This window comes from Amphibalanus amphitrite, unplaced genomic scaffold (genome assembly GCF_019059575.1).
Source record: "Amphibalanus amphitrite isolate SeventyFive unplaced genomic scaffold, NRLGWU_Aamphi_draft 000294F_arrow, whole genome shotgun sequence".
NCBI lineage: Eukaryota > Metazoa > Arthropoda > Thecostraca > Balanomorpha > Balanidae > Amphibalanus > Amphibalanus amphitrite.
Genome location: NW_024881789.1, coordinates 197,575 through 222,470, shown reverse-complemented (window position 1 = coordinate 222,470; position 24,896 = coordinate 197,575). Strand labels below are relative to the sequence as shown.

The following is a 24,896-nucleotide window of genomic DNA, read 5'->3' as shown; positions in this document are numbered from 1 at the left end:
GCTCCCAAAGACTGTAACAGTATCCAACCCATTCTTCGATCGCATAATCAATCGTTGCGAAGGCAGTTGAACCGCAATGGCTGACCAGAGTTACTTGTTCAAAATAGTAGCGATTCAGTCCCTCACCTCGCTTAGTACCGCGACTCCACCAATAATCGAAGTGTCAACGACACAAGACCCGACCCGTCGGTGAGCAAAATTTCGGAAAACCTGAAACGTTACATTTCTCAGACTTCATTACAATGTTATACTGTATTCACATGAGAGTGGGACAGAGTATGATGACACAATGTGAGAATGTATGTGTGGACAAATAATGGTCCCGTGAGATCACTCTCGCATCTCGCCATCTTCGTCGTCGTCCTCGCCGCCTTTGACGTATAGTACGTTGTTACAGCGGATCAGAACCTCACCCAGGCTGCCCGTGCAGTTGCCATCAATGAACTCCTCGGTGTTGGCCAGCTAAAAAAGAAAGAACACAAAATGGTCAGTAAACATACCTAGTGTGCATAGTACTGTCATGGATGAAAGAACCTGGATAGGAAACTCCTATTCCTTCAACATTACGGGCAGCGTTCCGGGCGATCGACCTGCCACCTAGCGTTCGGTAAGTATCGGGACTGGAAACTCCCGCCGTTAAGCATTACGGCCTATGGGGGACGCGGGGCGGCATGTTTTGAAACGGGTATTAGACCGCAATGCGGATTTATTTTTAGGTTTAGAAGCTACTTGCCACAGACAAAATTGATCAGGCTATCGAATGAGACCAAAACTATTATTGTCCGTTCCGCACAAAAGTCGTACACAAGGGCCGAATACAGGCGACCTTGAAAAAATGGTGATGGTGATCTTCATCGGTAGGTGATCGCTGCCGAGGTCTTGTCCAACTTCCCAGGTCGATCTGCGCGCCATCATCTCGGGGTCCGCTCGCGCCCCTCTCAACCAACTCAGACAGCTCACCGGAAGGTCGTGGGGGCTCGGCGAGAGACTCCTCCGGACGGTGGCAAACGGATACATCCGCGGCGCCATAGAACACGCGGCGGCGGCGTGGCTGCCTGCGGCTGCGACAACGCATCTCGGCGTCTTGGAAGTGGAGATGTTGGCGGCGGCACGCACCATCACTGGCTGTCCGATCTCCACCCCGAGGCACGCCGTGAGAGCAGAGGCGGGCGTCGTGCCGATGGCGGCGAGGAGGGATGCGCTGGCAGCACGCCTGCTGGCGAAAGCGCACTCTCTCCCGCCGGAGGACCCGCTGCACGCCGTGGCGGAGGCCGCCCCCGTGCCGCGCCTCAAGTCCGTGACCGGATGGAGAGACCGAGGGAGAGCGGTGTGGGACCGCGCCGGCGTGGAGCTACCCGTCGAGGCTCGCCTAGCCACGAGGCCGCCCCCGTGGACAGCGACGGAAAACGTGACGATCCGCCTGGACATCGGCCCGCTCCCGATCGGAGCGACCGCGTCGATGAGGCGAAGCGCTGCGGAGACGTGCCTGGGAGCGCTCCCCCAGTGTGCGACGTGGGCCTGGACCGACGGGTCGGCGACCGGCGGAGTGACGAATGGCGGTGCCGGGGTCCTAATCGAACACCCAGACGGAACGACGGAAGCTCTGCGAGAGGCGGCGGGAAAAATATGCTCTAGCTACCGGGCTGAGATGGTGGCGCTGAAGACGGCAGTGCGACATCTCCTGGAGCACCCACCCCTCGAACAGGATATCATCATATGCTCCGACTCACAGGCGTCACTTGCGACGCTGAGAGGAGGACCAGCGGCCCAGACGTCCCCTCTAGGTGCCGCCATCTGGGAGCACATGGCGGCGCTGGTGGCTGGCGGGGACCGTAGGGTCCACCTCCAATGGGTGCCGTCCCACTGTGAGCTGGAGGGAAATGAGCGGGTGGACGCTATCGCCAAGGAAGCCGCCGCCCTCCCACAGCAGGGAGTCCCGGTTGACGTCCGCACAGTGTACCGTGCGGCGTCCCGGACGGCCAGAAAGGAGGCGATCAGCAACTGGCCGGACGGCTGGTATAGGCGGCTGATGGGACGGCCACCTACCCGCACCGCTGCCCAGCACTACTCCACGAGAGGTGGCGGTTGATGTGCACCAACTGCGCGCTGGTCACTGGTCGGGATCTGCGCAGTACCTGCATCGGATCGGCAGGAACCCCGGCCGGGACTGCGCGCAGTGCAACTCGCTGACGTGCCGGGCGGCCGGCTGCCGCTGCTGTGGCGAAGAGGAGGCAGACACGCCGGCACACATCCTGCTACGCTGCCCGGCACTGATGCGACTACGCCTACGACATCTAGGCAACATACACCCGAGCGAGGAGGAGGTCCGAGGCAGCGGCGTGGTGGCGGCCCTGGGGGCCGCCGCCAGGTACCTCCAGAGCCGAGAGGCTACGTAGCGACCGCTGCGTGGGGAAACAACAACAACAACAACAACACCTTGAAAAAGAGGGCCATTTCTAGTGTTTTTCTCTTACGCGGCGCCGGTGAACGCTTACGCGGCGCCAGTGAATGCGCGGCAGACGCGGCTCCCGCTGCCGCCGCGCGTGCCCTCGGGCACTTACCGAAGGGAACGCAATCAGCTGTTAGTTTCCAATCCAGGTTCTCCTTCATCCATGGTACTGTTAGCAGAAAGGTGTATTTTACAAGCTGATGTCATATGATGTTCATGATGCTGATGTGTCTCAGATAAATGGGGTGATTACAATCTATTGAAAATATAAAATGGTACTATGCTGGATATGGTGAAGTGACCATAGAAAGCAAAATACAAGAGTAATACAACAAGGTGCTAGCACCATGATATTGTACATGACCTGATTATACAGGGCACTACAATACTAGGCCTGAATCTTTAACAGCTATTAAATACTTTTATGCTAGGTAGGTACCAAAGTTTTGCTGATAAGAGTTACATAAAAGAAGCATACTGAGCCATAAAGTTTTTCAAAAGTAAAAATTTGAATAAATTAATACCAAATAACTTTCTATCTGTTTGTTACATTTAAAGTGTCGCTTGAAGTGATACTAACCTGCAGGTTCATGTAACCATCCACTGACACCAGGAATCCCTTGTACTCCTGTCCCCACTTCAGCTTCACCAACACAGACTTGCCAGTAAGGTTGTTCAAAAAAGGCTTGGGGTTGATGGGCATAGGGGCCTGAAATGGAACAATATTCAAATCAATGTCTATACAAATCAGAAAAATACAGAATAGTTTAGTTTAGAAAAATAATATTCTAAGGATCAGGCAGCTTATGAAAAAGCTTCAGCATATCAGGAGGCAGATGACTCGTACAAGTTACCAGATGAATTGATGTGCTGGTGAAATTGGACAGATTGAGAAATTTGATGCAACAATTACCTTTTAAAGTTATGCACTCTAAGAAATGTTATACAAATGTTAGGTACCAAGCAGTAAATTGTTTGCCATTCAATCACTTATTACCTACCAACCAATGTTGAATCTAGAATATCACTAGGCATGAAAAGACCATTGCTGCATTTCTTTTCTCAGATGATTCAATTATAATGCATAATAAGCTACAAACTACAAAGTAAATGAAAATATAAGCAATAGAACCAGAGAAAAAAAACATGTAGGTAGCGTGCGTAAAATTATCCCTGATACTAATTCCCTGCAGGGGAAAATCTGCGGACCTGGGGTGGTCGGATGTTTTCCGCGTTAGGGGTGGGAGGTATTTTTGATAGTGGTGATTAAATGGTTTTTACTTTTGATTTTTTAAAGATAAACTGTGAGATGTGATGACATATTGTGTGTGATGTAATGTCATAAGTAACTTAGTGTTTGCAAGCTAGAAAATCAAAAGTAAGTCAAATTACTGTGACTGTCCAGGGATAGCATCTGTGATGCCTAATGCTGAAATGAGGGATAATATCACATGGAGGATTCTCACCTGAACCAGACATACCAAACTAAGGTTGACATGAATAATTTTCTGAATGATTAATATCCAAAGGGTAACGTTTTGCGGATGCCAAGCGCACGCCCTATCATCAGCCAATGAAAATTATGCCACAGACGCAGGCCGGAGAGCTGGAGTCCACATCAAACTTCAAACAGACAGGTTCAATGCATAAATTAAAGATCCAAACATCTTAATTTCAAATACACCATGACTATAGAAGAGAGAAAAAGTTTATCATACTTACAGCCATTTTGTTATATCCTTATCAGGCGCAATTAATAAAAACTCTTCAGCATCCAGCCTCCACCACGCGTACACACACGAGCCACGAAGGTAATGAACGTTTCTGTCCCACTGTTCAATATGTGACAAACGAACGCTGAGAAGAGCAAGTTGCCTGGCAACGTCCTCTGAAAAGTCAATAAAAGTTCTCGATTGCCTGGCGACTGGGCAAGAGATACCACTGCTTCGGCTTTTGAACAGAAATTACAGAACCGGTGGTGCGCCAAGTACGCAGCATTCAGCGCTATTTCAAGGATTACTTATTTGTGCCGTTAATTTGCAGATATTATTAACGAAAAGGTCCACCCTTGGCAGGCATCGGTAGGATTGTGATTGCAGGATTGCAAAATCCTGATTGCATTCCTTTTTGGTGGATTGCACCTGGATTTGAAATCCATTAAAAACAGGATTTGATTGCGGATTGGATTGCATCATACTTCCAATTTTTGCAATCCAATCCGGATTGTGTTTGATTAGTGCTTTGAAATGGTTTGTTGCGATTGAAAATTATGAGATCGGCTTCATCGGCTTAATGTACTTTGCTATCAAGGGCTTTACATCGAAACTTGAAATAATTTAAACGCTTTTAATTTAAACGCTCAAAATAATATACGCTGATGAACTACATAGGAAGGGCAAAATTACGTATTTGAGGGCGAGTTTTAAGAATACAAAACACTGGTTGGGTAGAGGTTTAAATGTGGGGGTGTTTGAGGCAAAAAATATTTCCCATAAAATACCTGTGCCTTAGATAGGAATAACTCGCAAGACTAGGTACAAGAAATGGGTGATTTGGGGATGGAGGCACGGCCCTATGCCCCCCTCCCTCCCCCAGATCCACTAGCGCACATAATAATAATACAACAGGATTGCAAAAAAAGATTGCGGATTTGATCACAATCCAAGTGAAAAAAGGAGATTGCGGGTAGGAATGCAATCCACCTCGGCACTAGGAATGTGGATTGGGAATGCAATCCTTTCAAAAAGGATTTTACCGATGCCTGACCCTTGGGGACGACGTCAATGCGAATCCCCGACGTCTCCATCTGGATGTTGCCAATCGCTTCCAAATAACCATTACTTTAACGCAAAACAACATGCATTCGTCGATATATTTACCGGGCACTGCATAATTATACACCATATTTTTTACACACCTGATTATATTTTGGCCTGGGTCATGCTTATCACCTATCTTCATGTTAGCCATTTTCACATCTTTTACCCCTAAAAACAATTCCGATTTGGACTAGAAGACAGCCGGAGTTCTTATCCGATACAAGGCCACGTACATTGTCCAGTAATCGATCACACTGATCGTTTGATTATAAAAGCAAGGAACCTACCCGACCGAACTATAGGAATAGGATTGACAACCCTAATCCCCTGGGTTGACAGACGCACAGACACACACACAAGACAATAAACTGTTCGCTGCTGTATAGCCGGCTGCAAATCATCCGGGCACAATGTGAGCAGCCTGGAGTGGGGGAGGGGCAATGTTTGATAACCATACCTGCCTGAGGCAGCGGGCGACCGCAGAACCGCACACCCACCCCAGGCGCCGGTCACCGAAGAAGCCATAGGAGGCCGACCGACGCGCCGGGCTGTCACAACAGATCAGCTCCGCACCGGCGGACAGCGCACGGGTCAGGGACCGGCGTCGGAGCACAGCTCAAGCGGGTCCATCAGCACCGTAGAAAGCCAGACGGTGTCTTCCAGAAATCGCTTGCTCCAGGATGGGAGAGCGGACACGACTGCGACTGGTGTTTTTGCCGTCCGTGGCCCGCGATGGTGCCGGCGAGCGTGCTACGGCTAGTCCCCAGGAGCGCCACCTCAGCGCCGGCTGGAGAGAGGAGCTCTCCGGGTCGCTGGAGCCCGCCACGCCCACCACGCCCAAGGAGACCACGGCACCCTGGAATGGTTCAGGTAAGAATAGGGCCTGATCGTGACTTGGAAAGCTATAAGAACGGTTAAGGAGAAATGGGGGGGGGGGCCTGATGAGCTTAGCAACCGTTCAAGCGCACGTCATTTTCGGGGAATTTTAACATATTATAGTGTTTCGAAGAATGACATTTTTGCATCAGATTCTCATTCACGGTCATCCTAAGAAACAGCACCAAGTACCAACCAGTAACGGTAACCACTAATTGCATCCATTGTTCTACAACGGGGGAGGGATGCTGCATTGCACCAGTAACGTGCCGTACTGTGGTTCTGCAGGTGAATATCCCCGTCCGAGAGGACTGAGCAGCGCCCCGTACAAACTGCTCGTGCTGGGGGACGCGGGCGTGGGAAAGTCTGCTATCGTGACCCGGTACGTTGCTGACAAATACCAGCCGGACCGCGAGGCCACGGTCGGAGTACGAACATCGACCAAGACCGGGGTGCAGCTGGAGGAAGGCGTCTTCAACGTCCAGATCACAGAGCTTAGCGGTGAGCGAAAACGGTTAGCTGGCGGTGAGGAGATGTTCGTTCTAAGGTGCAATTGTGATAGTGCGCATCAACAATTCAAACTGACGAATTTAGACGTTAGCAGACGAATACTAGCGTGTAGGCATCCTACATCCAAAATAGAGGTGGCAAAATGTGGACCCGAGGACCCGGTCCAAAGAACCAGTCCGGACCCATATGGGTCCAGACCGGTTCCTGGAACTTTTCTGACGGGTCCAACCGGGTCCTACCATTAACTATACATCTTGCACACTACACATTACCGCAAAATATGAAGTGAATGTTTCTTTAGTTTGCACACAGTATCTCATGAGTATTCCCAGTGAGAAATAGGCTGTTTTACATGATGCAATTAATGATACCTACAAGTACCGGGTGATCATTTGGGAATGAGATAAAGTAAGTGGCACGTGCAGATGTGTATTCAAATAGCACACCAGACAAAAGACACGTCATTAGACTCGTCATCGTGGGACATTTTGTACTGCACACTATTATACACCTGCAAGCCACTGTTCATCTACAGCAGGTGCTCAAAGTGGCCACCCCCTTCTGAGCGGCACAGCATCAGCCCGACGGCGTGTGTGACGCGCCATCTTTCGCAGCTGCTCTTCGTCCATGTTGCGGGCGAAGTCCTCAACCAGTTCCTTCAGCTGTTCCAGCGTTTGGGGCTCGCTGCGCACGATCTGAGCCGTCACCAATGACCAGAAACAAAAGTCCAGACAAGACAGGTCGGGACTGTACGGCGGCCATCGGTGTTCACTGTTCCGGGAGATGACGCGGATGGCCAGGATGGACTCCTGTGAATTCTGGCTAACCCATGATGAGGAGTGGTTTGAGCGTGTACTCTGGAGTGACGAAAAGTGGTTTGTTCTGCATCCGTCTCCAAACAAGAAGAACACCGTGTGCTGGTCGCCAGAGAATCCGAACAAGCTCGTGCCATGCAAGAAGGCCCAGGGGTAGAAGGTGATGGCGTGGGTGGGCGTGGTGGATGGGAAGTGCCTGCCAGTTCACTGGTTAACTGGCTCCGTCAACAGCGACGCCTACCTGGAGATGCTGCAGACGGTGGTGTGGCCTGCGGTGAAGGCTCGGGCGACGCGCCACCAGTACCTACTGGTTCCAGCAGGACGGCAAGCCGCCGCACGTCACTGCTCCCGTGATGGACTTCCTCCACTCGAAGTTCGGCGGCCGCGTCATCTCCCGGAACAGTGAACACCGATGGCCGCCGTACAGTCCCGACCTGTCTTGTCTGGACTTTTGTTTCTGGTCATTGGTGACGGCTCAGATCGTGCGCAGCGAGCCCCAAACGCTGGAACAGCTGAAGGAACTGGTTGAGGACTTCGCCCGCAACATGGACGAAGAGCAGCTGCGAAAGATGGCGCGTCACACACGCCGTCGGGCTGATGCTGTGCCGCTCAGAAGGGGGTGGCCACTTTGAGCACCTGCTGTAGATGAACAGTGGCTTGCAGGTGTATAATAGTGTGCAGTACAAAATGTCCCACGATGACGAGTCTAATGACGTGTCTTTTGTCTGGTGTGCTATTGAATACACATCTGCACGTGCCACTTACTTTATCTCATTCCCAAATGATCACCCGGTAGTTTGTATTATTTGACTTTTGGGGAACGGGTCCAACTGGTTCCGATTCCAACTAAGACCGGGTCCGACTGGTTCCAGAAATGTCCAGCCGGGTCTGGTTCGAGTCTGGTTCCCAAAATTTTCATCTTTTGCCACCTCTAATCCAAAATGTAGCCACATCTAAAATGTATAGTTGGCAATGAAGGGTGATATCATCGGCTGCATGAAAAACGGGCACAATAGCATCAAAACTACCAAGTCGCATGACTACATGCGGCTGACCATTTCCCCAAACTCTCGGGCCCCGGCTTTTAGCCGAGAGATCGTTCCAGGGGCTGGCGGATGCGTTTTACAAGGATGCTCACGGCTGTGTGGTGGTGTTTGACCTGGGGCAGCGACGCTCGCTGCGCGGCGCTCTCCGCTGGAAGCGTCACATCGACCGTCTGTGCAGCCTGCCGGACGAGCAGCGTTTCCCGAGCCTCTTGCTCGCTAACAAGGTGACTGAAGCGTGTCCCTTTCAACCTGTGGTGGGTGCTCATATGCTGATGCTTGCTCATGAGTACCTATTGCGCATTGTTCATGTGATTATCATGCTAACGACAGTCTTCATCATATAACATTCACGGCTGTTGCTTCCAGTGTGACGTCACTGGAGGCCGTGACGTCACCCAGTGGGAGGTGGAGGACGTGGTCAAACAGGCCGATTTCCTCACCTGGATCGAGGTCTCGGCCAAGTACAACTTCATGGTGAATGAAGCCATCGGGTGAGAACGATGACGAACGGCTAACTCATCGCATCACTGTGACTTGTAATCCTATTTACCGTGTGATAGTAGTGGAAGACTTCCCTTCAACCCTTCCAGACCTTAGACGCCCCTGTCCCGCGGCCGCAGGTACCTGCTGCGGGTCGTGCTGTCGCGAGCAGGTCCGCCTGGCGTCGACAGCTCCGTGCACCTTACAGACCCGGATGATGAGCCGCCACCATCGCGCTCCTGCTGCGGGGCTGGCGCAGGGTCACAAACAAGGTCGAGGTCAAACGAGAGCCTGCAGGCGTCACGAGACTCGTCAGATCAACGCAAGGAGCTTTAATGTCCTTTCTCAAGCGCCTAGGCCGACGGTCTTGGCTCCTGGACGCTCAGGAGCGAAGCCAGAAAAAAAGTTACGAAAAATACGCGTGCATCGTGAGGGTGCAATGCATTACCAAACTCAAGGCTACCTCTGTCCTGTAGCTAAGAGGAATGTGCGGCCATGTCAATTGTCATGGTGGAACTCAGTATTGTGCAAATTGAAACTGTCACATGAGCTGTGTGTATTGCGATTTGCGATTAATTGTTGTCATTCTTCAATATTCTGATTCTGTCTGTTTACTTTATTCAGAATTAAAGTAATCATCGATTAATCATAAACTAACGAAAGAACGTTTCTGTGATTCAAGTCCATCTGTATTCTCTCTTTTTTAGCCCGACATGCTCTGCAAGACCATTTTAAACAGGGCGAGCTGTCTCACGTGACAGACACCCGAATAGCACATCTGCTGCGTGATTCGCAACAATTAATTGCAAAGGAGTCTAAACGCCTGATTCAACATGCCTCTGCAAATAATGAAGGGAAGTGCAAACACAAACATAAATAAATACCTACCTAAACGATGTTGCCTGGTACAAAACTTTGACAAAGCTTTACAAATCTTTGACATTTAGGTATCCATGCAATATGCAGCGCATAAATCATGAGATGACCTAATCATAGGCACAACAGTAGGTAGCGATTGCAATGAATTCATGAGCACTATGAGAAAAGCCACAGCCCATCGACTCATGATGGCGAACGTCGGAAGTTATAAGGCAAGACAATCACGACATCATTATTCCGACCACTCACTCAGAGCAAACCCCCAGAGTCCGAACCATCATTCGTCGTTTCGAAGTGTTGGCCACTCCACCCGTATAGATGTCCCCGGCCCGTATTCGTATAGCCTGGTCCGCTGAAGTATGCGCTGAAAGCTTTGAGGAGGCCGCTCCCCAAGATTCTAAACGCCGCTCCCAAGCTGCTCCCAAGTCCCAGATGTTCTACATATCTAGCTCCCGTCCTTTCCAGCACGCGGACTGAGCCCAAGACTATCTTGATGTGTAAGAATCTTGCCCAAAACTGCAACTGAGCCGATCCGAAGGGCCTTGGATCAAAGCAAAATTCCCCACGCAGATTACTCAGAATGGCGAATGCTGAGGGAGTTCTATAGCCTTGAGGCAAATGCTGCTTTACGGAAACCCACGGAAACCCAAGGGAAACCGAGAAAACGACTGAAAAACGACTGAGGCCCAGGGCGAAAAAAACAAGGTAGTCACGTGATGTACCAGACCACTACGGGGAAACCAAGTGCATACAAAAGCTTTTGTCACGTGATTTCATACAATAATCAAAAGTCTTGATCCATCTACATATATAGCGCGACTGCCACGAACTATGATAAACAAATTTGTCGAGTACCTATCCAAATCAAAATTGAAAACGTGAGAATTATGTCGGTTTTGTTTTACGAATACCGATATTTTGCCTCTATGAATCGGCGTTATTTTCTTCATTAACAGCTTATGATATCAGTTGATGTTTTATTGTATTAGCATATCCACAAAAGACGAATCAGCATGGTTGAAGCCTGATTGTGATGGTATAATAAAATTACATGGGACTTTGGGGTAGTAACTGAAAAAATGTATCTTTAACTAAAATGTCCAGTTATACATACAAGCTAGAAACTATGCAGGTACTGTATTTGATGATGATGATTTGGTGTTTTATTAGGGCGCACCAGCAACAAGGCCATAGAGCGTCCGCCCACATGAACTGTCATTAATACCTATCTTATTTACCATAGAGACATTGAGAGATCCAAGCCCAAAGGCTGTCATTTGTTCAATCCTCTCAGAAGATTTAAGAATTTAAGGCAGTGAGAGCTCCCTTTAGCTCTTGGCCCACTATTCACATTGAATAGTTACTGTTTCTTGTCAGTTATGGGATTAATGGTTGGATGTCACCCAGAATTTCTTATCTGAGTTATTGCAATGCAAGTAAGAAATATTGTTCTTAAATACAAGCAAACAAAGTCAAATCTGTTTTCCTTTGAACTTTTAAAGGCATATCCGAGGACAATATGAAATAAAAATAAGCAATTAGCTTATGCCTTATCATGCTTCATTTTGAGTTGAATATTGTTATCAAGATAATTTCTTTCATCTATGATGAAGCTGATTCTATTTGTAAAGATATTTTGCTTTAAGTTAACAATGCAACATTTTCAGATTTTTATTTGTCCTGAATGAAAATAGAATAACTTTGAGATGAAGGTAAGAATATCACTATCAGTACTGTCTGTCATATTTTTTGTTTTATATCTTCTGCTTACAATGTTAATGGCTAGCAAATATTTAGTGTCTGAAGCAAAAAAGGATATTTGTGGACAGTCTTCACCTTCAAGCTGCACCCCGGATCTGGGAAAACAAAAAGGTAAGCAATAAAATGTGTTAAATTATGTTAGTGCCTATTTTTTAGTAAAGCTAGTTATGTCTAGAAACCTATATGGAACTGGTGTTTGTGCATATTCTAAAGCTAAATATTGAAGAGTGAAATAAGCATCTCCCTGATCAGATGAGAAATTATTATTTGAATGAGCAGGTGATTAATACTCATCATTTGCCATCTTTTTTTTTGCAAATTTTAACAATTATGCTGTGTATATCTAGTTTTAAGGTTAATTTCTTATTTGCCCTTGTATCAATGTAAGCCATTTTAGATCTGGATTTCTTTCCACAGCTGAAGAGGTGTTATCAACATCAGTGGTCCAACCCTCAGAAGCTGGTTACAATCCACCAGAAGATGAGAGCAAGCACATTGAGATATGGAGCAAGGCAGCCATTGGGTGGTACTTCTGGAATAGCATATTCAATGCCAGACTGCAGGTGATTTAGTCAATTATTGGTCAAGCAATTTTCAGCTACTTGGGTTTTGCACTGACCACATGAAGGTTTTTACAGAAACAATAATAGGTCCTGTAACATAGGTACAATGTTGGACCTCACAATGCTACCAACAGTCAACAGGTTACTACTCCAATAATACATCTGGTAACTTGGAATTCATCTTAACCCTCGCCCAGTGAGGGAGGGCACTGCAAACGGCGGCGCGCAGCGCCGCCAAATGTGGTATACCATCTGAGGCAACCTTTTCGCACCTATCCTGAAAATTTCAGGTTTCAGGTCCTAGTCTTCTCAGCGCAGGTCACCAGGACACAAAACCGGTACAAGGTCAGGGGAAAATTGGACTAGTTTAGCGGCGACTGAATGCCAGGGTTCTTCGTTGATAGCGTGGGTACTATGGCACGTAGCGCTACCAAGTTTGAGACAGGACTTGGAACATCTATTAATCACTTGACCTGGGAGTTTAACGTTCCAGTGACCTGATATCAGGTCATATGGTCACAAAGACCGGTATATTGCCAAAATGGCACTAAAATTGCACTATTTTGTTCACAAAAAGTAGAGTTCTTCATCGATTTGATTCAAACTTGCAGGATATGCTTAGCTCACCGAGTACCATCATATTATGCACCCCAGTTTTTTTCAAATTCCGTTGACCTGAGGTCATCTAGAGGTCATCACAAATTTTAACCCTTGCCGGCACGGGGTGTTGATGCCGTAAGGTTTTTCGCGAATAACTCGCGTAAAAAGCGGCCGATCGCGACGAAACTCAGTACCTTCGCATTGATCAATTTTACACCTACCCTGAAAATTGCATGACCCTGACCCAAATGACCTTTGACCTGTGACCTACTTTCCGAGACCATGTTTGGCCGGAATCGCGATTCGGCGCATGTCGGCTCGCATTAGTCGCGCGTTTGCAAGCTTTTCGTGGTTTCCAACGTTCAAACATGTGATTTGATGTTGTTCCCATGCATTAGAGTGGATGTCAAGGTCACCTGAAGGTCAGGTCAGGTCATTGACCTTTGGTGACCTCGGTTCACTTTTTCGAGTTTTACAAGTTTCTTGGTTAGTTTTTTTTTAGCTGAATTTGAATTTAGCAACCATTTGAACATTTACGAAGTAGTTTTGCTGCCTTCGTAACATGTTACGAAGCTGTCAGAGGCGGTTGACACGTACTACGAATACCCGTCACGACCCCTACCGGTTGACTTGACCTGACCTGACCCGACCTGGTCGAAATGCTTAAAGACATCATCTGTGATCAAAACTAACACGATATATCGTGATCAGCACACCGAAAACCTCCATAGCACTAGCAGCCACATGTTACAACTTTCTAACAGCTCCCGATTTTGCCCGATTTTTGGGTCATTGACCTGACCTGAAAGGTCAACCGATGACCTAGGACCTTAAAGTTGGGTATCATCGGCTTCCTCTCGTGACGGGCAACACGCTCATTTTTTCCGCGAAGCTCCAGCTTGATCAGGGGACAAACGCGAGGGGGGGGGGGGTCGAACCAACGAGGGTGCCGTTGAAGGACGCAAAATGGCCTGTGCCGGCGAGGGTTAAGGAAATTTGCCCGAATGTGTCAAGATGAGAGATTTGTGCTCTATTGTAACGTTTTTGTATCGTACTTCCTTGATTTACATCTAGTTGGTGTTTGCAAGCTGCAAGAACGCTTAGGTCGGGTCAAATGAGGTCGACTAAGGTCAAACTACATTTTTGCTAATAACTTGGCACATAATGAGACTAGAGCTTGTAAAATTGTGTCATTGTGTTCCTTGTGCTCAGGCGATTCGAATGATATGCAGTATGATGCATTTTGATTTGCTTTAACTTGATTAATTTATTTAAGTTCACTTAACTTTTAAGAAAATGATGCATTTTGATTTGCTTTTGATTAATTTATTTAAGTTCACTTAACTTTTAAGAAAATTTAGAGGTCACTTAAATTGGTGACAGAGTATATCAATCGATGCGCACGAACGTGCTGAGTTCATTGGTGCCTTTATTTTTACTCTCTCTTTACTAGATGAAAAGTTAAAAGCGAAAAAAAAAACTTTTGACATATTTTAGCGACATTTTTGCACGTATACCCCCAAACCCCCCCTAAATATTGACCTAAAGTCACAAAATTTTCACGAGGACGAGACCTCCTATGGGCCCACCTACCCTGTAAATTTGGCGTTTCTTAGTGCCATAGAGGCCAATCGCTTTGGTGGGGCGTACCAACCCCCCCCCCCCCCTCCGTTCGTGTTATTGAAAAGGCCCTCGCCTGGCGAGGGTTAAGGATCATTGACCATTAACTTTGTGCATAAGTATGGTATAATTGAAAAGTGTAGATAAATTGTTATGCTAAAATCATTTAACCCTATTCCTGGCGGGCTCCGCCGGGACAAGAAACTGGCGGGGGGGGGGGGCCGATTCGGACCCCCCTGAGATCTCGAGAACGAAGCAAGATAGCGACAAGCGGTAAACGGCATCGGATACGCACGGCCAAGATCTACAATTTTTACTAAGGTCATTTTCAGGTCAGGTCAAAGATGACGTCACAGGGGTCGAAAAAGTCAAAATGGCGGCGCTAGATATGGAGAGAGTTTTTCTCGAATAACTTTCGAATTAGTCAAGATAGGAACAAACTAAGGGCATCATCGTGATCCTCTCGTCAATCCGCATCGAATGATATATATGTTGACCTCGAAAGGTCAAGGTCAAAGGTTGACCTCAGGTCACGTGACCTCGAGGTCATCATGTATATCATTCGATGCGTCTTGACGAGCTGAACACAATGAGACCATCCACGCGTCTGTATCTTGTTCCTGTACGGAGTTATTGGCCAAAAACCTTTGGTGACCTTTGATGACGTCACATGACCTCACAGCTGCCCAACAGCAAAACAGACCTCAAGGTAGTGAAGGTTGATCGTATACGAAGTCATGTATGGTATATGGGGCCATTCCGACCCGTTTTAGTGGTAAAAACAGGGAGTTGATTTTTCCCCCATTGACTTATAATGGGGAGGTCGCGAAATTGACCTGACCTTAGGTCACCGATATCAAAATTCCGAGATATACAAATTGCACATACTGGTACCCTAACTAAACCCTGAAGAGAAGAAATTGATCGGTCAAAAACTCTAGCTCTGGCGTGATTGCAAACTTTTCTGAGGTAGGGTCACCAAACCGCCTCTGGTGACCTGACCTGAGGTCAGATCAACTCAAAATTTTCAGACATGTTGCGTAGAAGCCTTTTAGGAAAAGTCAGAAAATTTGAGCTTCCTAGCTCAACGCGTTTGGGAGAAATAACCAAAAAACCTCAGGGGGGGCTCCTGAGGCCCCCCCCCCGCCAGGAATAGGGTTAAAGAAACTACTGGCTTTCTCTGTTGGTTAGAGTGTTGGAGGCAGCTGTAAGGCAAAGTGGCAAAGTGTGTTGGACGATGTCATAATAAAACGTTGTGCCGTCGCCAGGAGAAACCCGGCGAGCCGTGGAGCGTGGGCTCGCGCCGTTTCTACAAGTACACCTTCACATTCCGGCATGGTCCCGGCGTGGTGCCCAACACAGTGCCGGCCGATGTCCGGTACCTGGTGCTCATACTCAACGGACGCACCGATGAAAAGGTCAGCGCCGAAATCGCCAAAGTCACAAACACTGGGTTATGTGCCTCACGATGGCCAGAATTATAGGGAATCGTGTTGCTTCATTGGATGTGCTACAAGATATTACGCGAGTGATACGCGTCGTTGCCTATTAGTTGTTACATTTATTATTCATGTACAAATATACAATATACATCATTATATATTACGATGACGTCTGCATATCGTTACATACCTATTCATGCTCGTTATTTTTTTGCTTGTTCGTCATCGTAACCCATTCGCACTGATCACGGCCCCTGCATTATACCCGGCTTTAACATTATACCCTGCATTATACCTGGCTCAGCCGGTCTCACTCGACTCCCTCCTCCACCGCTGCACCAGGTTCGGGTGGCGCGCCAGTGGCTGGACCTGCTGCCCCGCCTGGTGCTCCTGCAGCACACGGCCGTCGTGCTGCACGGCAGCGAGTTCTGTAACAACACCTGGATCCGGCCGTACCTGCGCGCCCACGGCGGCCGCGTCGACGCGCTGTTCGTCGTGTATGATGACCCGGACGTGAATGGCGAGGACATCTTCCAGTGGCCGCTCGGTGTTGCCACGTGAGTCACGGAAAGGCGGTGCGCACGGTGATGGGGAGACGGTGACGGTGCGGTGACGGCCACTCACAGAGTGGTCAGTGGCTGAGTGTCGCCGGTGTTTGCGTCTCTGAGCCTCAGACGGGCTTGCAGGATCCTTTTTAGCCATTTTTTCCTAATTGATCGTGTATTTTGAGGTCTGTATGTAAAAATACAGCTTAGGAAGTTAAAAGCTACGTTAGCGTTAGCTAAAAATTTGTGTTCCCCTCTTGACTCGCATTGCTGCCTGCTGGAAACCTTATAATGACTGAAAGTGTATCACCATTCACCTCACTGCAGCATATGTAGCAGAAGCACAAGCCTCTTGGACACTGTTATCGATCCTAAGCGCTCCCCGCCCTCCGCAGGTACCGAGGTTTCCCTCAGGGCCCGTACACGATAGACTTCAAGTCTCCGCGGCCGCACAGCTGCAACTTCTTGGGCACCGTGTACGCCAACTCGTCACGGGAGACGCTGCTGAAGAGCTTGCTGTCCGTTCCCGACCACAGCTGCCTGCTCAAGACGCGACAGCAGTGAGTGAGCGAGAACAGATGTGGCATATGTCGTGTTATACATCCAGCCGTACCTGCAGCGCTGCTGATGCCGACAAACAATGCATTAGGCATATGTTTGTGTCGGACGATCCTGGCCGGTGCACACGCGGGAAGGGTAGCACTGATCGACCACCCGGTCGTTTGGATTTTGGACCGAGCTCTGGTAGCGGTTGTGTTATGTGAAATTGAGAATTTACGATGGATGAGGCTGTGAGCTGGTCAACACATGTGTGGGATGCGCCTCCGCTATTTTTGTGCGTAAGGCAACGTAAAGCATCGTTAGTGAAAAACGTTCGTTTTGCGACTGTAGCCTGTAATATTATTTCCCTTCCCTGCCGTCCTCAGGTGGACAGAGTCTGAGACGCACCAGTCCGCCTCCGAGTACGTGGACGCCCTGCTGCAGTCAGACCTCACCCTCAGTCCGGCCGGCATCAACCCGGAGTGTTACCGGCAGTACGAGGCGGCGGCGCTCGGTTCGGTGCCGGTGATGGTCGCGGACGAGCCGCCAGTGGGCCGCTGTCGTCCCGGCCCGGGCCTGCTGCGCCGCCACGGCGCCCCGTTCCTCTGGCTCCGAGACTGGCGTCATCTGCCTGAGCTGCTGCGGCGAGAGGCGGCGCTGACTGCGCGCCAGCGCGCCGCCCGTCGCCGCCGCCTGCTCGCCTGGTATGAGGACTTCAAACGGCGAGTCCGCAACGAGTTCATCAACGTCATCGTACGTAAGTTCTTCCATGGCGAGGATGGTAAGGCGTGATGTGATCTGAGTCTTAGGGATTGAAGGGTGTTATGTGGTTTTTGAAACAAGAGGTGCGTATATTGTTTGGGGAAAAGATGACGTGATGGTAGGGGTGGGAATAATGCGTAGCTCAGCGTAGACGGTGATCAAACTTTCAAACTTTTATAGACGTTACCATGACGTGGCCAGTCACCCGGTCCGTGCTTCTATCCACAGGATACTGAAATCCTTCTCCTCCACGCCGCAAACCCCCTGCGGGCTGGACAGGCAACTTTATCTCATGCGGGCTGCTCCCTTGGAGCGGCACCGCTGCTCCCGAGAGAGCGCACCCCGTAGCCGGGTGCAGTGAGTGCCTTGGGGCTGGATGGTCTGTCCTCTGGACGGGCTCAGCCCCGGCGACTCACTAGGGTGCCTGCCCAGACCAATGTCTCCCCCTATATCCTATCATCCTCCCGGCTCTGAAATGGTCTCATTGGACCGAAAGGGCCTAACCCAACAAAACAAACAAACAAGTGGCCAGTGAGTGAATTTTGCTACGATGTGGTCTCAGTCCATTGAAGACGGTGCATTGTTTTGTCATTGTACCCTGCAAGTCGTTGACGTGTTAACAACCGATCGGGGATATTTTCTAGTTTATCAATTTAAATATCAATATGAAATCCACTCTCAAAGTTGCCATAATCATAATATACATAACCACTTTACCGTAACTCGTAAGTATCGGAACCAGTGACATATTTCGTACTCGTTCACATTGATAGTCAGTCTTACCAGTTCAAGCACCGCGCTCGGCTTCTGGGTAACGTTTGCTGAGATTCGCTTTGTGATACGTCAAATGACCCAGGTGTTTAGGATAAACGACGGTTTTACTGTGTTGACGCATGTCATGCAGTCGGTGTCTTGATCAGTGTGTGCCAGCACCCATGTTCTTAATTGTGATGCATTGGGAAAGGGAAGATAGTCAAGTGCAAGCCCGGGGGATAACTTGTCATGGGTTTTTGTTAATATCTAGTGATAACGGGTAGATATTGTGACATCAGGCATTAATATAGGGATATTGTACTCATCATTTACCATCACAACCTGTTGTTGAAAACGCTGGTGGATTTGCGATCGGCTCAAGTCTTGTGTCCCCATCAACCCCATCGATTCCCTGGATACCCTCGGGGAACTGTGATAATATGAGGCCAACGTTTTTACTCCCAGTCATTTGCTGTGTGACACGCTTAGCCCTAGTGTCGGCGTTGCGTTAGCGTGACACGTAGCTGGACCGTGGGTTTCATTTTGACGGTGTAATGTGTGTTCAATGCAAACATGTTGCTTTTTCCCATGGTGCCGGCGACAACCGGTGAGATTGATACCTTGTCACGACTTTGTTTGGATGCCGATTTCATAAAGTTTTCGATACTGTGACTAGTTATGTGCTTGAACTGGTATTTACTCGAAAATCGTGAATGCGCTTCATTTTGTGACGATGTTTCAATGTGGGCAATATTCTGTGGTGTGGAGACATTTGAACCATCGGCTTGGCACTAGTCAATGTTTTATGCGGGACGTGAACTTACTGCAACATTCCCCATTTAGGTGTTGTAATATTTACCATGACATGTGCCTTTTATGGTAACTGTGAGTAACGTATGGTAACGCAGAGGTTCACGTTGGATTGAGCATCGCATGTTTTAGTGACCCGTGGAAAGCCTTTGGTAAAATACGTAATACAAATTACCGAACCATGTCATACACGACTTTCAAGAGCGACCTTTGTCTTATTCAAAGCAACAGGTGACCGAGCGAGTAGGGATACAATTAGCACGGTCATCGACGCCTTTATTGCAAATCAGGAACTCGCCGTCTTTTTGTCAACCACGTGCCCAGATAGGGGAGCCGCTATTCTGTAACCCAGTAACGTTTACAGGAATCCGTTCGTCCTGTCGATAGATCAAAGACCGGTCGTCTTCTCGCTGGACGCCAAGTCAGCCGCGACAGAGCTGTAACGAAAGTTCGATTCAGCACGAGGAGCTTCGGTGATTTGAACTCGAGTTGATGCATTACTCAGATGACCCATGAGTCTGTATCTAGTTCGTCGTCGGCATTTATTCGTCTCATATCGAATTATGGGCTGTTTTCTTTTTAACAACTCTATGTATTATGAGACGTCCTACTGGATTTTGCGGTCGGTTTCCCGTCCGGTCACCCGGACAATTAACCCGCTGGTCCTGTCATTGCCTCTCCATTTCTTTTTCTTATCAACCTGCAAGCTCCCTCGTGCGCAAGTTGTCTGGACCAATCGCCAGTGACTTTGTCCACCTAGCCGGGTGGCGCCCTCCTTTCTCTAACAGCGTACTCTGTTCTGAGCAATTGATCAGGAAGCTAGCCTCTCGCTGGCTCTAACCCGAGTATTTATAGCGTGACATTGAAGCAGCGTCGCAGCCAGCGCCAGAGCTGGCATCGCCAGCCACCAGCTGATTCCACCAGCTGATCCCGCCAGCTGTCCGGCGCTGTCCGGTACGTCACGGCTCCGAGAGGCCCGGCTGGCAACAGACGGTGGAACTCACAGGGATAGCCGGGGGACCGCCCCATTCCACTGTATAAATGATAGCCCACTTCTTGGCCGGAGGCAATGCGGTATCTTGGAAGTGTGGTGTGGGAGATTCTAGACGCAAACGACGTCTGATTGTTGTTCTAGATGACGTCAAGTATCATTTATGATGTTTACGGGATGGTCCAGGCTTAGTTGCTATGGGGACTAACAACGCTAGCAGCTTCTGAGGAAACGAGTGATGCCACATAAACCGTGACCAAACTCTGTAGCAGACGTTTTCATGAAAGGTTTAGCACATCGGCCTGATCTCACAGTTTCATGTAGCTATCGAGCGAGAGTGTGTCACTCGGTACGTGAAACGACAAACCCGCGTCGATACCAGTGACATGCCACCGGGTTTATGAGCTAACCGTAAGATTGGTACCCGGAGAACAGTGCCGTGCTCCGTTACTCGTATGGGTCAATGTCTTCTCTCAGCTGACTGGGGTGGTTGTAACCACGTGTCACGTCACGTGTAACACAGCGTCACGTGTAATACATGGGTGATGGAGCTTGAATGTGTCTGGAAATCTACTTCGGAAGGCATTTGCGTTTGATATTGCCGAACGACGACCTGCTTCTCTGTTGAACGCCTCGATTAATCGAATGTTTCGCAGTTAGTCGAGTGTCTCATTGACGCTGCATCTCCCAGTGGACAGTGGGTTACTCCTACATCTCGCTACTTCAATCGGGGATCACAGCATCGAAAGCAATTGCGGGCAGAACAATTGCCTCCGACAACCTGGACGACGTTGTCAGTGCTATTTGTATCAGAATAGGATTCCTCTCGGTGTGACAAAGGCCAGACTGTCGACGTTCGTATTCGTATTCACATACATCAGCGACAAGGAGCCGGGCCCACTCCGCGTGAACGATAAAACGACATTTTGTGTTTTAATAAATTATTAAACGTACACATTTCACTATCACATTGTGCTACAATGAAATTCGGATTTAAGTCCGTTTGAAGCCGGGAGACGCGCGGCGGGGGTGCAGGGGTCTGTCTCGCTTGCGGCGGGCTGCAGCGCGCGGCGCCCGGCCGCCCGGCGCGGCCGGTATATGGCACCTGAGGTGGGCGGGGCGCAGCAGCCGCACGAGATTCGACACGGCGCCGGTAGGCGGCAGCACTGCGGCGGCGGCGGCGGCGGCGGGGCAGCTACTGGTGAGTGATGGGGATGTGGCCGCTGCCGCCCTCGAGCGCCGGCAGCGGCGCCTCCACCGTCAGGATGCCGTCCTTGGAGAGCGACGACTTGATCATCTCCGGGTTGGAGCCCTGCGGCAGCAGGAACTCGCGGTTGTACTCGCGGTAGACGCTGCGACTGTCTGACTTCTCCTCGTGCTTGGCGTGCACCTGGGAACGGACACAGGGGGAGAGGTCAGTCGATGGACTTCGAGTAATGGGCAGAGCTGAGGGAGACAGACGGAGCCTTGGCGTGCACCTGCGAACGGACACACAGGGGAGAGATCAGTTGATGGACTTGGAGTGCCGAGCGGAGAGCTGAGCGAGACAGACGTGCGCCTGTGGACAGGACACACAGGAGGAGGACGGGTCAGAACACGGACAGCTGAAGGCGCTGACAAGATGACGCCGACAGCTCGAAGGATGGGCAGGACGGAGCCCAGCTCAATAAATGGCGAGACAGGAACATCAGCTGAATGAGTGGATGGAGAGGACGAGGGAATCCTGCACAGGCTCACAGCGTGAGTAAAAAACGCGACAAAACTGAACTGGATCAGCACCACGTCATTAGCATTTGACATAGGTAAGCACTCAACATAGCAGGAATAAGTTCGTCGTTCCACATAGAACCACGATTTTTCATCCACCAATAGCAAGCGAATTCTACAAAACCGCAACACACGTCGACATTTCTGAGCATTTGCTGATTTGAGTAGGTACAGCAAGTTTTTACCGGAGTACAATCAACTACGTAACAGCGGATACACGAGCCAGGTGTGACCTGATTGCATCGTTGCTGCTGAATTTCAACTGTTTATGAACTTTCCTCAAGCAAAAACAGACTGGACTTGACTCGATGCGCGCTTATTGGATCTTATTCAAGCCCCATTGATGGAATTTACGGGGCCTGGTTCGACGATTCAGTACCGGAAAATGTTCCGTGATATGATGCACCAACATGGAATCTGTGAACGTCGTCTAGCCATCCCCCCACATACAGAGAAACTCCCAAATCATCACGCTGCTCTGGAGTCTGACCCAGTCCAACTTATACAGTTACAAGACAATCGGTTCAAGGCAATCGACCGCTCCCAGTTGAAATCAATGACCGCGACTATGACGTCATGTAGCGTCAGGAAGGATGACGTCACCCCGTGTGACGAGAGACTGACTGCTCCCCGGCTCGCCCCGCTGAGATAGATGACATCACGGCGGCTGACGGGCCCAGCAGTGTGACTCAGCGCCGGGTCAGCGGCATTGTGCAAACCTCAGGGCGTGGCGGCTCCGAATCGGCTGTCGGTGACAGGTCGGCACCGAATACCGATGAGAACAGGGCACCGACAGACCGGTGTCGAGAAGGGAGGGGAGCGCTCCGGCAGGTCGAGGGTCAGAGGATACGCTGGGTGGGGCAGGGGAGTGGCGTCGGCTACTGGTGATCGGCACCGCTCACTATCGCCTTTTAATCAAAGAAAGGTGAGGGCTTAGCGCTGATAAAATACAATACTGATAACCTAGTAGACCTTTCCGCGTTTTCTTGTGAAAATTGTCCATTGTTGACTACAGAAAGCCTCGATGACACTGTGACAGGGGCATTATTCAGCACAGCACTAACGAAAACAACAACTGTAGTTTGTTTTCATCTCCCTGTCCTATCCGACCTGGCTGGAGTTCCGGTGTGGGCTTCATGCCAGTTTTCTCTTGATCTTGGACAGCCGAGCTGGCAGGTTGGCCCGGGAAACACAATATCGCCAAAAATCGGCTAAACAAATAGCATTCCGTTCTATTTGATTGCATCGAACTGCGACTAAGCCAACAGACTGGCTGCTGGTTTAGATACGAGTTACGACAGTTAAATCCTGACTTAATAAACAGGCGGTTAGCCAGCGGCGCATGTTATTTGCCGTACGATTAGCACCGAGAGTCATTCACGTAATACTGGAGGACGTGACCATCAGACCGAAGGTATGCCGTCAGGGACGGCATTCTCACTGGGAAAAGGGGCGGGATTGCAACTTGTCTGCCTCAGTCTAACCACAGACCGCCCTTCGAGAATGACGTCACGCTGATCGGCTGTTCGATGTCTGGACCGGCACTTTTTGCCACGTTTCCAGTGTCTGTGACGTGGCCGAATATGACGAAGAGTCATGCGGTGGGCTGGTCCGCATCCTGGCCATTATTTCCTCGAAACGTCTACCAACAAAAAATCGATGACAAGAATGTTCCACGCCCTTCAAGTCAATAAAGGAGCCGCATCTATTCCTTATCTTCCCTCACATTCGATAGCCATAAAATGTGCCGGGTTTACGTCAGTTCACATAGGTATCGCTCGGCCCCTCCTCGCTGAAGTCATATGGATGAAGCGATGGGGAGAGAGGAGGGGAGAGGAGAGAGGAGCGATGGTGACATCCGGGAGCAGGGCACCCATCTCCATTATCCACCATATCAGCGGCTGAAAACGAGCTGTTCTCAGTCGCCGCGCTCGTTCGTGACAAACTCGTCTAACTCAGCGAGTTCAGCTCAGCAGGGAGGAGCACGAACGGGGTAGGGTGGGGCAGGAATCCAGCGTTGGGGAGTGGGGCGAGACCACTGGAGACGACCACAGGAGGGCGGTATCGCGGTCACCTTTCCCAGCCCATCCCTGTCGACAGCGAGCTGTGACACCACGCTGACAGCCCACACCGATCCAGTCAGGATGAGTCATCATTCAGCCGCAACGGTCCCACTGGTGCGCGCACGCGACTCCCCCCCCCCCCCCACACACACACACAGCGGCCCGACGCCTGCCGGTCCGGTCTGCTGTGACGACCTTGGCCGTTACTCGATACGCCGGGGCGACCCCGCCCTGTCACCGGAGCGAACCATTAGCGACAGAGTAGAGTGACCCGCGGCGCCGTCACCGACACCGGGCGTGGCTCTCACGCGAGAGATCGACACCCATCAGCCGGCCGACACGGCGCTTTTTCTCTGTCCATCGCGTCCGTTTGTGAGTGTTGGTTCAGGGGAGAGAGCCGAGGCCCGCCCGTAAACCTGCGGCCGGTGGAAAATGGTAGAGGGCGGGCCAGCGCCGGTCGCTCTCTCCCTCTCTCTCTCTCTCTCTCTCTCTCTCTCTCTCTCTCTCTCTCTCTCTCTCTCTCTCTCTCTCTCTCTCTCTCTCTCTCTCTCTCCACACCGGTCCACCACCCACACACACTCTCCCTGTCCCGTCCGATTCTTCGTCGAGCCACCACGAAGCGAGTAAGTAGGTGTCCGGAGATTTTAAACCCGGAGAAAGCGAGAGGACGCATGCGGAGACCGAGACCGTCCCTTCTCACACCTAAGACATGCTGCAGCCAGCATGGATATGAATTAGGCCACCACATGCAACCATTGGTAGTCCATTAATGCCTCAACTAATCACTGAGCGAATGAAGGCATCC

At 49.9% G+C, this 24,896-nt stretch overlaps 4 protein-coding genes across 7 annotated transcripts in view; 2 read left to right on the top strand and 2 right to left on the bottom strand.

Annotated features, from left to right (window-relative positions):
- Positions 1-237: 237 nt before the first annotated feature.
- On the bottom strand, positions 238-4,357 carry LOC122387674 (small nuclear ribonucleoprotein F). Its single transcript, XM_043378063.1, has 3 exons — positions 4,172-4,357; positions 3,030-3,158; positions 238-462 (listed from the first exon to the last, which is right to left on the bottom strand). The coding sequence occupies exons 1-3, from the start codon at positions 4,175-4,177 to the stop codon at positions 331-333; spliced, it is 267 nt and encodes an 88-aa protein (XP_043233998.1). The 5' UTR covers positions 4,178-4,357; the 3' UTR covers positions 238-330.
- A 177-nt stretch (positions 4,358-4,534) lies between these two features.
- Positions 4,535-9,892, top strand: LOC122387670 (ras-related protein Rab-7L1-like). 2 transcript variants are annotated; one of them, XM_043378058.1, is made up of 6 exons: positions 4,535-4,579; positions 5,739-6,138; positions 6,433-6,645; positions 8,558-8,739; positions 8,882-9,006; positions 9,136-9,892. In XM_043378058.1, exons 2-6 carry the CDS (start codon positions 5,949-5,951, stop codon positions 9,329-9,331), a joined length of 906 nt encoding a protein of 301 aa, XP_043233993.1. In that variant the 5' UTR covers positions 4,535-4,579; positions 5,739-5,948; the 3' UTR covers positions 9,332-9,892. The 2 variants fall into 2 exon arrangements, with proteins under 2 accessions (XP_043233993.1, XP_043233992.1); XM_043378057.1 differs by lacking the exon at positions 4,535-4,579 and having other exon boundaries at positions 5,429-6,138.
- Positions 9,893-10,715: 823 nt separating this feature from the next.
- Positions 10,716-19,457, top strand: LOC122387668 (ribitol-5-phosphate xylosyltransferase 1-like). Of its 3 annotated transcripts, none has more exons than XM_043378055.1 (7): positions 10,716-10,752; positions 11,542-11,746; positions 12,053-12,198; positions 15,687-15,836; positions 16,203-16,417; positions 16,801-16,965; positions 17,332-19,457. In XM_043378055.1, the coding sequence occupies exons 2-7, from the start codon at positions 11,581-11,583 to the stop codon at positions 17,735-17,737; spliced, it is 1,248 nt and encodes a 415-aa protein (XP_043233990.1). In that variant the 5' UTR covers positions 10,716-10,752; positions 11,542-11,580; the 3' UTR covers positions 17,738-19,457. The 3 variants fall into 3 exon arrangements, with proteins under 3 accessions (XP_043233990.1, XP_043233987.1, XP_043233989.1); XM_043378052.1 differs by lacking the exon at positions 10,716-10,752 and adding an exon at positions 10,765-10,910; XM_043378054.1 differs by lacking the exon at positions 10,716-10,752 and adding an exon at positions 10,790-10,810.
- Positions 19,458-21,108: 1,651 nt separating this feature from the next.
- The window catches only part of LOC122387683 (heat shock protein beta-1-like), a 47,198-nt gene continuing 43,410 nt past the window's right edge, over positions 21,109-24,896 (bottom strand). The window contains exon 6 of the mRNA XM_043378088.1: positions 21,109-21,651. Within this exon, the coding sequence (XP_043234023.1) occupies positions 21,457-21,651 (195 nt within the window). The 3' untranslated portion in view covers positions 21,109-21,456. The remainder of the gene's footprint in view (positions 21,652-24,896) is intronic.